Source organism: Myxine glutinosa, chromosome 1, assembly GCF_964187855.1.
Source record: "Myxine glutinosa chromosome 1, kmMyxGlut1.1, whole genome shotgun sequence".
Lineage (NCBI taxonomy): Eukaryota > Metazoa > Chordata > Myxini > Myxiniformes > Myxinidae > Myxine > Myxine glutinosa.
Genome location: NC_136261.1, coordinates 111,840,613 through 111,858,642, shown reverse-complemented (window position 1 = coordinate 111,858,642; position 18,030 = coordinate 111,840,613). Strand labels below are relative to the sequence as shown.

Sequence of the window (18,030 nt, the reverse complement as noted above, 5' to 3'; positions counted from 1 at the left end):
GCGACACGGATGTGAAGAAGAAGAAGAAGAAGACGAAAAGGTTGGCAATACAGTGAAACCTTGACTTACGAGTGCACCAACTTACGAGTTTTCCGAGATACGAGCCGTCGCTCGGGCGGTTTATTGCTTTGAAATGCGAGCCGAGATCTGAGTTACGAGCTTACGCCACCCGCCACCAAGTGGGTTCCGGTCACGTGGTTATCTTGCCGTGCAAGCATCTCTGCCGTATATCGCTGCTGCTTTGTTTTCGCATTTTGGTTATTTTGGAGCTTACGCCACCCGCCACCAAGTGGGTTCCGGTCACGTGGTTATCTTGCCGTGCAAGCATCTCTGCCGTATATCGCTGCTGCTTTGTTTTCGCATTTTGGTTATTTTGGAGCTTACGCCACCCGCCACCAGGTGGGTTCAGGTCACGTGGTTATCTTGCCGTGCAAGCATCTCTGCCGTATATAGCTGCTGCTTTGTTTTCGCATTTTGGTTATTTTGGAAAATTTCTTAGTTTTAACCATGGGTCCTAAGAAATTGAGTGCCAAGGGCAGTACTGAGAAGAAGAAGAGGATGATGTGCTTGGATATAAAACACGCAATCGTCGAAAAACATGAGCGAGGTGTGCGTGTTGTCGACTTGGTGAGGCGGATGTGAAGGCAGCTGAAGATTTTATTATAACTTTTGCCGAACTGATAGAAGCCGAACGATACATCCCCCAGCAAATCTTCAACTGTGACGAGACAGGGCTCTTCTGGAAAAAGATGCCGAGGAGGACGTATATAACGGCAGAGGAGAAGAGCATGCCAGGCCACAACTTGTTCAGAGTGCCGGCGATAGCTCGCCTTCTCTTTGTGGAAGACACGGTGAGATCCTTAACATCCAACAACTAATGGGACGCAAACGGGGCGCCCAGTTTAGCGGTACACACATTGATGAATCACCCTGCCTGTGATTCACCCATGACAGGTTATAGCTGGGTCAGGATTCAAACCCAGGCTGGACAGTTTAGAGTCAAGTGTGCGTACCTCCAGTCCAGGCCATCCTGCCAACTTGTATACTGCATACAGGTGAAATATAAAGCGCGAGATATTTATATATATACTGTATATTTAAAAAAAAATTGGTGTGGTTTTTGGGGGGCTGGAACGGATTAATAGCATTTCAATGCATTTTAATGGGGAAATTTAATTTGAGAAACGAGCAAATTGAGTTACGAGCTCGGTCACAGAACGAATTAAACTCGTAAGTCAAGGTTTCACTGTACTACTAAATTTATTCCTATTATTTACATGCTCAAAATAACCAAGGAAGAAGGAAAGATAAGAAAATAATATACAGAAGATATTAGAGACACAGTGAAAATACTAGCTTATCTAACAGGCTTAACTTATTCCCAGGGGACAAGACAAAAGACAGACTACGAACACACTTACACAGGGGATGATGATAGGAATGGCAGGAGGTGGATGGTTGGAGGGAGAGGGAGGTCCAACGGGTCCTGCAGCACGATCGGCGCGTTGGGCAGCCGCCGTTCCTTCGCGGCCCTGCTCCAAACTGCCGTCCAGGCCCCAAGCTGCTGTGGCTGCAGTTTCGGTGGCTCAAGCTGCTGTTGATGCAGCCCCGGTGGCTCAAGCTGCTCTCTTCAGGGATCCCTTACTCAACTCTCTTCTCGGTGATCTCTTCGCCGCCACTCTTGTCATGGACCTCTTTTGTCATGGACCTCTCTTGTCATGGACCTCTCTTGTCATGGACCTCCTTACGCAACTTCTGACCACTCTTGTGCGCGCGCTTTTATAACGCCTCCAGCGATTAAGCCGCCGGCCTTCAGGACACGCCCATCGGTGTGCTCACCTCGGCCATGGTTGGTCGCGCGACCCTCTGGCTCCACCCTTGATGACGACGGGCGGGCACGCCTTTCTTCCCCGACCCGAGCACATGTTCAATGGTGGTTTTGGAGGGGATGTAATTGGCAAATTGAGGCTTGGCCACGACGAAAGGGGAAATGGAGGTTTTTTGGGGAATGGGAATGAAGAATGAAAGGAATCTATCTATTTCACTTGGTGCAATGGAGTGTCATTTTAATGGAAGACAAAGCCTTAACCTAATACACAGAATAAGGAAATAAACTACTGAACAGGGATATTATAGTGTCCTTCAATGTATGCTTTATGGAATTAACTACCAGAACGCCCTTTGACCTTTATACACACTGGAGCAAGGAGGGCTCAGACTAAGACAATAATTCACAACCATTGGTATACAATACAACACAATCAAAAAAACTCAATCCTCATATCCGCATCAATATTGTGTACCTACCTGATAGGTGGCAGCATCGAGATTAGAAAGGGCCACATACAGAAGATTGTTTTGCAGGGTGTAGATAGCAGATGGCACGGCAAGCTTGAGTGTATCCAACGGCCGGTGTGCAATCTCTTCAAGCAAGTTCAGATAAGTAGCATGCAAGCTAAAACCTGCACGTGTGACACAGGTATCTATAAAAGTAGGTATGATTAATGGAGTCAATTTCTTTTTGTGTTCCAGTTGAGAATTTGCCTCATGATGTCATAAATGATGGGTTAAAATATATAAATGTATTGATTTCTCATTGTCTCTTAATGTCTTCCTCCTGAAGTGATATATGCAGTGGTCTGTCAGGATAAAAGGACTATCCCCGATTGTAAACACAATTTTAACAATCTGTGACATGAGCACAATTAAATGGACAACATATGTTCGTAACTGGAAGCATACAGTCCTTTGGCGTCATGGTGCTTGAATCCATGACGATGAATCAAATCAATGATATTTTGGAAGATAATCCAACCCAGATTTTGTCTAATGTGGAGCAGATATTTTTGAGCTCTCGTGTATTACTTGGCAGAGGCAACCTTCCCACAGCTCACAATCCATGTTCGATGGCGTTCATGTCAGGACTCTGGGGTGCCCATGTAAGAAGGTGAATCCCATTCCATCTCTTCTAACCAGAGGTGATTCTGAACGTATGGAATGTGGAACCATTTTCTTTCCGTAAATACGTTCCAAACTGCAAAATGTCTTGCCGGTAAAAAAAAACCCCCAAAAAAACCGTCTTACAATACTACAGCACGTTATTTTGCAGTATGGGAACACATTTAGTGTAGAAGATAGAACACACCATACGAGCCTACCGAACTGGCTAAACACAAAGGAAATGCCCGACATTCCAACAAATAAAATGTTAATGACATGAGAGCTTTAGTAAATTATAAATACGTTAAGGAAAGTTCTATTATCCTTACATTATTTTATATAAAAACCTTTATTTACCTATAAAAACTTTATAAAATTCAGTGTTAAGTCAAAATAATCAGTGGAGGCTCTTTTGCACCATACAGCATCAGCAGGTTTGGCATATAGCAATGTTATGCTTTCCAGGCAATGTTAAAATCCTAACAAACTCCTGTAACTATACAGTTGAATCTTGGGTGATTATTTGTGAAACAACCTCAGGAAGACTTGTAACATCATCATTGAAACATGACACACATCTCGAAACAATGATGGGAAAAAAATATATAATTTACATCTCACAATTATTTGCTTATACTGTACGAGCAAAGCAACACCAAAGGAAATTCTCAATACTCTAGTGAAAAAGACGAAACTTATGTTATGGCGAAACCAAAATTTGCATATCACACATCTGCTCACTTCAACCTTTGCTTTATTTTGCCAAGCATTCAGAAAGTATACTCTTTTAAAATATTCATTTAACACTGCATATCTCAATGTTGAGCTGAATAAACACAGGGAAGAATGAATGAATACCATATATACCGGTGTATAAGACGCACTTTTTTATCGGAAAAAAGTCAAAAGTTGGGGGTGCGTACTATACACGGGGATAGAAAAAAACTCGGCTTCAAAACAAGTAAATTTTCCAATACATTTACGGAAAAAAGTATTTTACGAAAATCGATCTCGGTTGCACGTTTTCCCTGTTGCGTCATGCACAATTGTGCCGACATGCAGGGCCGCCATTGCTGCTCGTTCCCCCCGGATGGCAAGCGTGTTTTGTACCATTACGTGCTTTCTATGGATTTGCCGCTCAAAGCAACGCCGCTTCCGGAATGTGAATAGAACGGCTTTTCCCGCTCTGAAAAGCCACATCGGTCTTTTATTTTGATGGTCTTTTATTTTACGACTGCAATTGCGTAGCAATCCGAAATTATAGGGCAGATTACCGTAAACGTCAGCTTGGACTGAAACGTCTTCATACGTTCTATCCGGTTCCAGAGAAGAGAAGATCAAGATGTCAAGGCGGTCATACACTTCAGCGTTCAAACTCTCCATCTGCCAGTCTGCAGAAGAGTTTGGGAACCGAGAAGCTGGGAGGAAGCACGGCGTGAATGAGTCTGTCATCCGGCGCTGGTGAATAACAAAGGCTTCCATAGAGGATATGCCGAGGAAGAAGAAGGCGAACAGGGGGAAATCGGCAAAGTGGCCTCAGCTGGAGGAGCGTGTCATCGCCTGGGTTCGGGAGAAGAGGGCAGAGGGTCACGCCATCTCTACACTTGCTCTCAGGCTGAAGAATGTTCGCTTTGTGCTACTTAATGTTTGTGTACAAATGCATAGATTCACGCTAAGATTTTTATTTATTTATTTATTTATTTTGGAGGGTGGAAGTTGGGGGTGCGTACTATACACGGGTGCGTATTATACACCGGTATATATGGTAATTCAAGTTGGCTGGTTGCTTTGCTTGGAAGAATGTATTTTACTTTTCCTAAAAATTCCTGTTGATGTTTCCCTTTCTTGGCTTCAGTGTAATAACCACCTTTAGAGGCCATTTTTCCCCGCAAGCGGGGGTTGGCCTTTTTCGGGAACCGTGGTTGTTGTTGTTTTTTGGTCCCCTTTTTGAAGCAATGTTTTACGGCCGGATGCCCTTCCTGCCGCCAACCCTTTTTGCCGCCTTTAACGACAAACAGGGAATTACCAGTGAACTGGTACTCAATTAGCCGACCTCGGAAGGATGACAGGCTGAGTCAACCCCCCTGGCGTTAATTCAGCGATCGACCGAGATTCGAACCCAGGATCCTAGGATCCTAAGCCGGCACCCTAGCCGCTAGCCCAACACCAGGCTTCAGTGTGCTGTGTAAATTTTATTTGGAGACAAAGTTTGTAGCTAAAATTTTTGAGATTTTGCTGTAGATGTGTCACCATACATTATGTCCCTGACAGTGTCAAAGAAGAGTTCAAAAATATCTTTGCAGATGATAAACGTCACAAATATTACCCTCTACCCCCCTTATCCATTGAATTTTTTTTTTTTTTTTTTTACAATAAAATTGGAATTATTCATTGTTTGGAAACAAGTTTTTGTTTTGCTGATACAACGCGTCACATACTACTTTCTGCAATTCAAGAGGAATGTTAATCAATTGCTTCGTCCTCGTCCTCTCTCTGTGTGTCTCTCTGTGTGTCTCTCTGTGTGTCTCTCTGTGTGTCTCTCTGTGTGTCTCTGTGTGTCTCTGTGTGTCTCTGTGTGTCTCTGTGTGTCTCTCTCTCCCTCTCTCTCTCAAACTTTTTTTGTGATGCCTCCACCTGCAGTTGCCTTTTAAACTTGGGAAGGGAAACCTCGATTTAAATAAATAAAAAGACTTGTAATACCCGCTTCCTGCTTTTTTAATAATTTTTATTTTTATTTTTTTCTAATTACATACATAATTGGGTCTTCTCCACACACTGAACTCTCAAGACTGAGATTATTTTTTTTTCACCAACTAAACCAATCCTGTGCACTCCAAGAGTTCAACCAGAAGTTTTCAACTCATTCTATCCAGCAGTTCATGAGTGAATACAAGTCAAACTAACACACAATTCTCAAATTAGGGTCTGACAAAGCACAGCGATGCACAGAGCATACCAGAACGATGTACACAGCAAAGCAACTGATGACTGCCTTTTTTTTCAACTGCTATATTCCCATCCCGTCAACTAATTTTCACTCTGCTTTACCAATATATCCTCAGAGCAAGAGCATTCACAAATGGCCTACCCGACACAAACTACTTGTAATGACGAGATGGTGCTGCTTGGAAGTAACAATACATTTCTGGAACCCTCACCATCTTTTCACACAGCTTAAAGTCCAAACACATTGAACTGTACTCAACTTTTAGAGTAAATATATCACCTCAACAAACATTAAACAGTCATAGAATAACCAGCTCATTCCATATCGAATCATAAGCATGCGTGCATTAACCACAGACTGAAACACCACACTGCTTAACAGTCACTCAAATACATTGCAACACAAGGTCTACCTTAAACCTTGGTCAAGTGACAAATTCTCTTTTATATAAGCTTACGATGCTCTTTGTAGACAATGAGGAGACAGGTAAGAATCTTGAGGATCTCGGCGAGCAACACAGCTGAGGAAGCAAGATAGAGTGGTCCGACAGCAGGCAGTGTGCGTGAATATCGCATGCACAGCACCAGCCCGGTCGTTTGCAACACAAGCACTCCAAGTGAAAGCCGCTTGAGAAAAGCGGACATTGTGGAAGTGTCGGATCTCTACAAAGCATGCGGAGAAAAAGACAGTCTAATATCGGGATTAGGGTTTTCCAAGAAATGAAAACGATCCTAATTCGAAAATAGGTCTTCCATCCTCAACACAAAATTCAGCAAAATTGTGACTGGGGTAATCTTAAGTTGCGAATGTCTGGCAATACCAACCTGCTGACGGGACTGAGCATCTCCTCCAGACAGCAAATGCACAGATTGGGTCACATGAGCAACCTCAGGCTAATGTAAGGATAGAGGGAGACATCATTAGTACAATGCACTGTAGGGTAGTGCTTACTGATCAAACAGTCTACTTATATTGATGTTCTATTACTTGACTCACTCAGTACCCCACCTCTACCACACACTCCCAATTCTCACTTCATGCTTACAAAACATTCAAATAACACTCGAGTGCTGTTTGCTTCACACAAAACATGCCCAATCACCACAAAAAAGTCTCCAATAAACTGAGTTTGCTGTAGGCAGAGTTTGCTGACTATGTGAAACATTCAAACTGTTCTAAGAATGAGATGCTCACAAAAATTCAAAATACACAGAAAAAAAACTACAAGACACACATATCTATATATATATACATATATATACAGTATACACAGTGCATTCAGAAAGTATTCAGACCCCTTCACTTTTTTCACATTTTGTTATGTTGCAGCCTTATGCTGAAATCGTTTAAATTCATTTTTTCCCTCATCAATCTACACTCAATACCCCATATTGACAAAGAGAAAACAAGATTTTAGAAAGTTTTGCAAATTTATTAAAAAGAAAAAATTGAAATATCACATTGACATAAGTATTCATACCCTTTGCTATGACACTTCAGATTTAGCTCAGGTGCCTCCCATTTCTCTTGATCATCTTTGAGATGTTTCTACACCTTGCTTGGAGTCCACCAGTGGTAAATTCAATTGATTGGACATGATTTGGAAAGGCACACACCTGTATATAAGGTCTCACAGCTGACAATGCATATCAGAGCAAAAACCAAGCCATGAGGTCGAAGGAACTGCCTGCACAGCTCAGAGACAGGATTGTGTCGAGGCACAGATCTGGGGAAGCCTACAAAAAAAAAATTCTGCTGCATTAAAGGTTCCCAAAAGAGCACAGTGGCCTCCATAATTCTTAAATGGAAGAAGTTTGGAACAACCAGGACTTCTCCTAGAGCTGGCCGCCCGGCCAAACTGAGCAATCGGGGGAGAAGGGCCTTGGTAAGAGAGGTGACCAAGAACCCGATGGTCACTCTGGCTGAGCTCCAGAGATCCTGTGTGGAGATGGGAGAAACTTCCAGAAGGACAACCATCACTGCAACATTCCACTGATCTGGGCTTTATGGCAGAGTGGCAGAGTGGCAAGATGGGGTTCTCTCATCTCCCCTTCCTGTTCAGGCTGGAGTTCCCCAAGTAGTCAAGCAGATAGGTGTAACAATTGTGGGTTTATACGTACAAGCATGAAATTTGGCACAGTCATAGATAATAGTCTAATGAATAATTTCAGATATGGACCCACCGCGAAAACGTCCTATGGTAGCCGTGGCGGCCATTTTACAAAATGGCCGCTTTTAGTCTAGTGTGTGTCTCGAGAGTTGCGCAGAGGTCAGAGGTGATGCTCCAAAACCAGATACTGACATCACTATCCTTGACGGGGCAGTGTTGGTGAACGTTCTGAAACCAGTTGCTGCCAAAACCTTTGATGATTATGCGCTGAAAGTATTCTTGCCACACATACAAGGTCACTTGCAAAGAGCCTGTCGTGTGGATATAGTCTGGGACCAGTACCGTGACAACAGCCTGAAATCTCAAGCCAGGGACAAACGTGGGAAAGGCATTCGAAGGAGAGTTGACGGATCCACTGTTCTTCCAGGAAATTGGCAGCAGTTCCTGAGAATTGATGCAAACAAAACAGAACTGTTTGCCTTCTTGACAAAACACATCACACATCTTGTATCAGATAAGCAGATAGTCACCACGGATGGTTCAGATGTGACGTGCATTCCCGCACGCGACACCAGTCATCTTGCCCCATGTGACCATGAGGAGGCTGATACACGAATGATGATACATCTCGCGGATGCAGTCCGTGATGGATTTCAGAAAATTCTTCTGCGTACGGTGGATACAGATATAGTGGTATTGGCTGTGGCAGCAACAACCAAACTCAAAATCCAGGAGCTTTGGGTGGCCTTTGGGACAGGCCAGCACTTCAGGTATATTCCAGCGCATGAAATTGCAGCATTCCTCGGACCAGATAAGTCACAGGCCCTCCCGATGTTCCATGCATACACAGGGTGTGACACAGTCTCGTCATTTAATACACGGGGCAAGAATACAGCCTGGGATACCTGGAAAGTATTTGACGAATTGATGCCAGCGTTAGTTCATCTCTCCACGGGGACAGCAGACATCTCTGATGACGTTGTGGCAGTGCTCGAGTGGTTCACCATTCTTCTCTACGATCGCACCAGCAATCTCGTCAACATAGACGAAGCTCGACAGGCACTCTTCACGAAGAAAGGACGAGCCATGCAAGCTATTCCCCCTACCAGAGGAGCCCTGGTACAACAAATCAAGAGGGCTGTATACACGGGTGGCCACTGCTGGGGAAACATGCTCAAGGTTGTTATGGATCTGCCCTCACCTGGGGATTGGGGATGGATCGATCCCCACAACTGGAAACCCCTGTGGTCCATGCTTCCTGAAGCCAGCATTTCATCAAGGGAGCTGATTTGTTGTAAATGCAAAAAGGGTTGCAAGGGACGATGCAAGTGCAAACAAGCTAGTTTGAAATGTACCGCTTTGTGCCAGTGTGGTGGAGAAAATTGTGACATATAAACAAGATCAAACTGGAACTATCTAGTAATATAAGTTACCGTTACAGTGCTTGGTGGGTTAATTGACATTGCTGGCAACACAAATGCAAATTGTGGTCATTTGGAGAATACAATTATGGCATATATGTGTATCTAGAGTCATTTCATTAGAACATAAAGAAGCATTTGTGTCGTCCGGTAAAAAATAATCGCGGTCAAAACGGCCATTTTGTAAAATGGCCGCCATGGCTACCATAGGACGTTTTCGCGGTGGGTCCATATCTGGAATTATTCATTAGATTATTATCTATGACTGTGCCAAATTTCATGCTTGTACGTCTAAACCCACAATTCTTATGATGGATACACCTATCTGCCTGACTAAAGGCAGTGTTCTGGGCCTTGTGCTTTTTCTGGTCTTCATCAATGATCTCTCTGACTCTGGAAAATCGTCTCTATCTCTTTGCTGATGACTCCACTCTCTACCGCTCCATTTCTCATCCCTCAGATCGGCAGTCTGCAGCCTCCTCACTCTCTGAAGACCTGGACAAAATCACAGACTGGTCACACAAGTGGAACATGTCTTTCAATCCTGACAAATCTCACACTGTCACTGGCTCGCTCCGAAAAGACCGACTGGACAACCCTCCCATCTACTTTCTGAACAATCCTCTCCAAGAAGTTCTGTCACTCAAGCTTTTGGGTCTCACTATCTGCCATGATCTTTCCTGGGAAAACCACATTTCCAAGCTGGCCTCCAAAGCCAGTCGTGGACTGGGCATCCTCCGTCATGCGAAGTCCTTCCTTGGCACACCTGAGCTCCTCACCATAAACAAGGCTTTCATCCACAGCTCAATGAAATACTGTTCTCCCCTCTGGGCTGGTGCTCTTGCCTCACACATAACTCGTCTTCACGCTGTTGAAACCAAAGCTTTCAGAATCATTGGAATCTCCCGCGATGAAGCTAACTCCGAGGGCCTTTGACTCACTCACCGCAGGCAGGCAGGTAGGTGGTCTTTCGGTCTTCTACCGACTCATATCCGGCCTACCTCCCCCAGCTCTATCTGTGCTCTGTCCCCCAAATATTCCTACAGGTCGCACAAGATCTGCCAGCAACCCTCTTCTGGTGAAATTGCCAAAATAAAGACCCTCTGCTCACCTTCACTCCTTCATTCCTCTTTACTCCTGCCTCTGGGACAAACTCCCTCACTCTCTTCAATCCCACTCCTCCCTCCAGGTCTTTGAAACAGTTGTTCACCACCATCTCTTATCTTCCCCTATCCAAAACCTTGATCTCTTCTACCCCCGTTAATTCACCCCAGATCCACTTTTTTTGAAATACCGATTTCTTTCCTGGAAGATCTAGCAGTGTCCATGTGTTTTATACCTCTCGCACCCCACCCCCTCCCTCCCCCCCCCCCCCCCCCGCCTTCTCACGCCTCCTCCCCCCAAGCCCTCTCCCTCCCACAGATCTTCCGATGTCCCTGTTCTCTGCTGTTGTACTTGTGGGCTTCCCTCTCTCTCCCCATCTTGTCTCCCGCTCCATTTATTGTCTGTTTTATGTGTCCTTTTTTTTTGTCCCCCGTCGCACCGCGGAGCGAAAGGGGGACTATGGTTTTCCCCTCCGCCCGTGTGTCCGTCCGTCCATCCATCCGTGCGTGCATAAGCGAAGGACCGCATTCGAATTTGGTGTGTGGGTGCAACCCACGTCAAAATCCAAGATGGCCGCCGCCATGTATGTCTGATGCCATGTATGTCTGAACCTTGTGAGCGGAATATCTTGAAAAATAAGCGAAGTACCAACTTCTAATCTGGTGTGTGGGTGTATCTAGGCATAAGGAAGACCCATATTGAAAATTGGGTCGCCACGTCAAAATCCAAGATGGCCACCGCCATGTATGTCTGAACCTTGTGAGCTGAATATCTTGAAAAATAAGCGAAGTACCAACTTCTAATCTGGTGTGTGGATGTATCTCGGCACAAGGAAGAACGCTATTGAAAATTGGTTGTTCACGTCAAAATCCAAGATGGCCACCACCATATATATGTCTGAACATTGTGAGCGAAATATCTTGAAAAATAAGCGAAGTACCAACTTCTAATCTGGGGTGTGGGTGTATCTAGGCATAAGGAAGAACCCTATTGAAAATTGGGTCGCCACGTCAAAATCCAATATGGCCGCCTCCATGTATGTCTGAACCTTGTGAGCGAAATATCATATCATAGCATGTTTTCTGCATCTTCCACTTTGTCAACTCACATCACTTCCCCGACGGGGGACCTAGGCGTAACGCTTGTTTTTGTAATTGATGTTAGCTCTTACACGAGTCTCGATCTTGTATACAAAAAACAACAACAAAAAAAACATGGAAATCTAGTGTGACGCGAATCGACCATGGTCGCGTTTTGATGGTACTTCTAAATATTGAGCCAAAATGACAAGTTCATTCCAACTTATGCAATGTTAACATTTGATTTCATGTTCAGGATGCTCTGGAGTCTAGAACATCAGAAAAATATAGTGTTAGAGGTTTGTGGGGATGGAGGGGGTACACAGGCAGCTATAGTAGCCCATGGCCTAATAATTCATAAAGTCTTTACTCAATCCAATTCAAATTTGTAGGCTTCAACATGACCGCCATGTTTCGTGATACAGTGCATCGTTCAATCCGATTTTTGATTACATCTTGTTGATTACATTCTCCAGTTGTTTAATTTCATGAATTGCATTTCTGATCTTAGCACTAAATTCATCCAAAGAAGGTGGTTTTGCTGAGTCGCCAAGAGTTTTACATAGCCCCATAAAATGTAGTCCAATGAGGGCAGGTCAGGCGAACGAGGTGACCAAGCAATTAGTCCACATCTACTGATTTATTCCCCATCTGGGAAGACATCATTCAAGAACCATCGCAGATTCGAAGCTTAGTGGCAGGAAGCCTCGTCTTGCTGGTTCAAGGTGATGTGTGAAAGGTAAAATTATCCTAGTTCAGGAAACACATGTGGTAATTGTGTTTTTTGACTTTACCACTGATGAAGAAGTTGCCTCATCTCCCCACCAACTTTTAATTATTTTCCAAATATGTAAAGTTGTTGTCAACATGCATCTTGAGGGCACGCGCTTTTACGTGCAGATCAGCTATAAATTCATAAAATGCATATTTTTAAATGCAGGCTTTCAAGAGATGGGACAATGCAAAATAGTGGTAAACCCAGTTTTTCACCACCAACTCTTTCCGCACCACTGTACACGCGTTGCAAGCAGACTGGAAACTTTATGCGAGCTCTTTGCTAGCAACTGCACGATTCGTTCATGTATTTACTTTTACATGATATTCACTGGTTCAGTGGTTCATACAAGAGGGAAGGATGAAGGAAAGAAGTCTGGACTACTACCCCTCCACACTTTACTTCGCTGATTTTCAGAGTGGGTGGAGGGTACACATTACACCTCATATAAATATTATCAATTAAACATGTTCATATGTTTTTCAGCAATTATGGTCAAAAATGTCGAATTGCAATGCTATATCGAAAGGCGCCGGTAAGACACGTACATACGTTTTTGTACCTGCATGATCCGGTGAACGTTGGGGTTTGAGTGCAAAGCCCTATTCATGGAAATACGTTTGAAGAAACCACATTTCCATTGAAATCCAGTGGGTCACGTACCAAGTTTCGGGTTCCCACAAACGTATGGTTAAAGTCGACGATTCCCTAAGTCCGTTCGGAGCAGCGAAACTGTACGTACTCAAAAAATCCAACTCTTCACAAACTCTGGAAGAACTGAATTTGCAAGAGTACTCACGAAGTTAAAAGCAAGACTGAGCTGAAACAGGGTGGCCACGAACACAAGGGCGGGATTCAACCCATCCCAGCCAGTCATCCATCCATTATCCTGCAGTTTATCTGAATATTACAGTCTGATCGAGACATTTCGCATTGCTCAACCATCCGAAACTCCATCCAACTCTTTCGTTGCCCATCCAAACATTGCAGTCCAACCTAAATCAACCTCCTCTTCAAGAATGTCGACCATCGTCCGATAAACAACCGGAGGCTGTGTGCAATGAAAAAAAAAAATCAAGACATGGGCTACATCTATTTAGCGCAATGGGAAAGCACCACATGGAAGGTTATTTGGTTGCACGGGTCTTTGTTTTAAACCTCCAGAGATCAATTGTATCAAATTACAATAGTAGTCCGATTGAAAAGCCAAAAAAGAAAAAAGAAAAACTTTTAAAAGGTGCAATACAGTCACATGTTTTGTTGTGATCAAAAAAGAAATACAAGTTTCACTAGATTCCTGAAGTGAATCTCCCACTAAGCATTCCTTTGTGTGACATTACAGCTGCAACCACAAAATTGAACTCGTACAGAGCTCATAGAACACAATACCCCACACACTGTTACAGAAGGAAACGATAACGGCACTCAGTAGAGAGCACACCTCCATCTGGTGAACAGTTTACGTTTTGGATCTCAGAGTAGACCAGAAAATCACAATACAGAATCACATTTAATCAAAGTCAATCACAGAAATCACCAAAGGTCCAGTTTTTCATATCCTGATCAACCCCTCGTTTTTGGCCATATCACTCAATGCTGAAGAATCACTTTAAAAAATTCTACTAGCTGGATCCGGATCCGGCTCTTCACCAAAATTGAATATAATTCCTCCTTGTCAGACACCCAACCGGTCCACCAAGTTTCGTCCAAATCCGTCCATAATATTTTCAGATATCCTGCTATGTATAGTTTTTGCCCCTATCTCCCAATGGTGAAGAATCACTTAAAAAACTAGAACGCCACTCAGTAGAGCGCATACTCCCGTCGTGGGTTTAGTTGGAATAATACGTTTTGTTTAACATCCCTTCTCCCCAAAACAATAAATGAAAAAGTAAGTAAGCCCTAACTGTCAGAGAATTAATTTTGATATATCTCGGAATTGGACGAGAAAAACATCATTTAAGAATAAGAATAAAAACTTCAATGCAGTAAAACAGAAAAAATCTTTCCAAAAAGAATTTCCCCAAAAAATTCCTGGATCCGGAATAATATCCTGACCTTCACCAAAAGTAATCAATTCTTCCTTATCCCAAGGGCAATCATCCCACCAACTTTCATTCAAATCCGTTCAGAACTTTTCCAGATATCTTGTTCACAAACACACAAACACACGAACATACGAACACACACACACACACACACACGGACGGACACGATCGAATGCGTTACTCCCTGGCGGGAGTAATTAAATAATTATCATATCCGAATCCATGTTCAGATCTTCACCAACATCGAATCATTTCGTCCTTGTCACATACACTACATCTCTGCCAAACTTAGTCCGAATCCGTCCACAACGTTTTGAGATATCTTGTTCACAAACGGACAGACAGACAGACGGACAGGGGTGAAAACATAACCTCCATCCACCTTTGGTGGCAAAGGTAACTAGAACGGCAGTCGGTAGAGCACATCCCTCTCCAATGCTCAACACAGTTTACGTTTTGTATCCCACTGATAGGCCGGATCTGGATTCGGACCTGAACCAAAATCGAATGGCTTGTTCTTGTCGCCCAACACACACATCCACGAGGTTTTGTCATAACTCGTCCAAAACTTTTTGAAATATCATGCAATATATCGTTTTTTGCCCCATCTCTCAATGGTGAAGAATCACTTGAGAAATTAAAAAATATTGTTGGATCCGGATCTTCACCAAAATCTAATCAATTCTTCTTCATCACACAACCGATCTTTCCACCAAGTTTCATCTGAATCTGCCCATAACTTTTTGAAATATCATGCGATATATCGTTTTAAGCCCCATCACTCCATGGTGAATCGGTGGCAGGAGGTGACCAGATGCAGGAGGAGGACACTCGGCCCTTCATGCCTGCACTATATCAACACCAGACCGATTTTATTTGTCAAAGCGATGCAATTTCATTGGGGGAATGCGGCAAGGAATGTGGATGAGACAATGTGGCACACCCAGGGGCCAGATACAGCCCAAGGGTGACAAAATCAAAATGGAAATATTTATTTATTTATTTAGAAAAAAAGAAAAAAGAAAATTTTGGTGTTTTTGTTTCAGGGAGGTTTTTTCAGGGTGGTTGAAGGCGGTTCTTGGGTGAGAAACCACATCAACCACACACCACCCTCGAACAAGATCCACCCCCACCCCTCCCCCCCCCCTCACCCCTCCCCCCCCCCCCCCCCACCCACAGACCTTCAATCCCGCAATCGGTATATCCTCGTCCTTTGGTCCATCTATATATTCGTACTCCTCATTCAATTATTCCTTCACAATTCTGACCCCTCATTATTTTATCATTCCCATTCATCTATCTGTTCATTCGCCCATCCGTCCTGTGCTGACCAACCTCCGTCGGAACCCATACGGGCGAACGAATCCCATATCATCGACAATTAGTCCTCCATGCCAGTCAAATTACCTTCTTCCCTCCCTGCACTTCACATTCATCACACGGGATACCATTCTCAAACATGCCAGGGGGCAGGGCGGCAAGAGCTTTCCCTCGCTGCTGGGTGCACGGTGTGGGTTGCCATTTTTTGTATACCAAGTCAAGGCTCATATAGGAGCTAACACATGGAACATATAACAAAGGGAGCAGGAGACAAGAGAGGACTAGAGAAGGAAGCACAGCAACAGTAAGAACTAGGGACATCAGGAGATCTGGGGAAGGAGTATCACATTTTTACCTGACATGACATCTGACCTATTGACCTCTTGACCTCTTGATGCCGAAATCGAATCAGTTCATCTTTGCATCATAATATACATACTTCTACCACGTTTGGTCAAAATCCCATCACTGGTTCAAAAGTTAGGGCGGTAACAGAATTTGTACCTAATGGAACCTCTGACTTTTAACCTGTCGACTCCATAATCGAATCCGTTTATGTTTGCATCATTAAACATACCTGGACCAAGTTTGACTTGGTTCCCTTCAGCCATTCTGCAGTTTGTGCCTCAAAAGTTTTGCGAAAGCTCTTAAAACTGAGGGACATATTGAACGCTAGCATTCCGAAACCCCGAAAAATATTCACTGGTAGACAGAGAGGTTAGCCATTCAAAATAGAAACAATATTTGGGTAAAAAGTGGAGGGAGTAAACAGCAGAAAGAGGAAAATAGATTTTTTTTAAAAAGCTTTTTTATTCATTTATAAATTGAAAAAGTTATTGTCAATTTATTTTCCCATAATCCAATGGTCATGCCAACATATGATGCATAAAGAAGCTTGCACACAAAACGGAAAGGACTGACCGTTACAACACAGTCCAATGGAATAAAAATGTGGTCACAATGAGTCTTCAAACCAATAAATAGTGATTCACTCGAAAATGTTCATGAACGTTTGGAATTCTCATAAAGCTGTCGTTGAGCTTCCAGTGACCGGAGAAAAATAATTTGATGATACTGAACAAACTTTATGCTTTTGACCAATCTTAAAGAAACTAAGTAATTATTTATGCACATTGTTCCGAGAGGTATGTACACTCGCCTCCAAGCTGTCCAGCCTGGGTTTGAATCTCAACCCAGCTATAAACTGCCATCCTGGTGTTTCACAGGCACAGCGATTCATCAATGTATGTGCCGCCATCCCTCGGATGGACGTTAAACTGGCGTCCTGTCTGCCGGAATTAGTCGGTGGATATTAAAGATCCAAAGGTGTCCTTCATGAAGAGTAGGTGAGCTATCGACGGCACCCTGAACTCATTCCAAATTCCTGCTTGAACCTGAGTCGAACGTCAAGCCTGGCCAGCCAGTCCGTGAAAGACCTAGGCCAAACTTCCCTGGGTCACTCTGCAAGAACGTTGGAATAATTATGGCCATAAGTGAAGAAGATGTACACACATGTGCAATACTATTACATGCATGGAAAGGAATGGGAGACACTGCCTTGCCCATATTTGTGTTATAAAGGCAAAATTCCATATCAGAATACATAAATAGTTAAGTTTGTCAATGTATGTGTGAGGTCAGACATTATTGGTTTAAAAGTGACAAATTGTTTCACAAGGCTGTTTTTATTTCGACAGTTACCTCCTTACTTATCAATTCAATTCCCTTCCATGTCCTTATTGCCATGGACCCACATAATCTTAAGTGGGTCACACTGGGTCATCATCCAAACTTGCCTGGGTCACACTAGGTCTTTCACAGTGCAGACAGACAGTACAAGAGACAAAAAGGCCCTGCTATGGGCAGGGCTATCCTCATCACAACCTCTCTCCCCAAGGTCTAAAAGCTCCCCCCTCCCAGAATGCGAAAGCCCCCACCACCCTCATCTTTCTTGGATTGGGTTACATAAGGACGAGCTTCGGTGTGAGGGACAACTTGAGTTTCAAAGCAACAGTACCAGTTTCAGTTGGCTCTTGGAGTAGTCAGGAGTGGGACAATGGGCAGAGTGCAGAGCTACATAGCTTTCATGTGTCAGGGTTTGGAAGAGCAAAACAAGCAGTTGGTCAGCAAGATTATGGCTGAACGACAGAGGGCTTGGGACAAGACCTGCTCGCAGACGTCACAGGGGAAAGGCATGATATTGGCAGGAAGGTGCATTCGTGTGGAGGACGAATGGGACAACCCACCATTTGGTTCTGACACCAAACCAAAGGAGGAGTTAGGATC

General features: G+C 43.7%; 1 protein-coding gene across 4 annotated transcripts in view; it reads right to left on the bottom strand.

The window, feature by feature from the left end:
• The window catches only part of SLC35A3 (solute carrier family 35 member A3), a 48,647-nt gene that overhangs the window by 24,500 nt on the left and 6,117 nt on the right, over positions 1-18,030 (bottom strand). Inside the window, exons 1-4 of one of the 4 annotated variants that reach the window (XM_068117266.2) lie at positions 12,929-13,334; positions 6,712-6,780; positions 6,345-6,549; positions 2,308-2,462 (exon numbers count right to left, since the gene is read on the bottom strand). In XM_068117266.2, the coding sequence (XP_067973367.1) occupies positions 2,308-2,462; positions 6,345-6,531 (342 nt within the window). In that variant the 5' untranslated portion in view covers positions 6,532-6,549; positions 6,712-6,780; positions 12,929-13,334. Of the gene's footprint in view, positions 1-2,307; positions 2,463-6,344; positions 6,578-6,711; positions 6,781-12,928; positions 13,335-18,030 lie in introns of those variants that run through there. The other 3 variants (XM_068117250.2, XM_068117259.2, XM_068117272.2) reach the window with 3 other exon arrangements.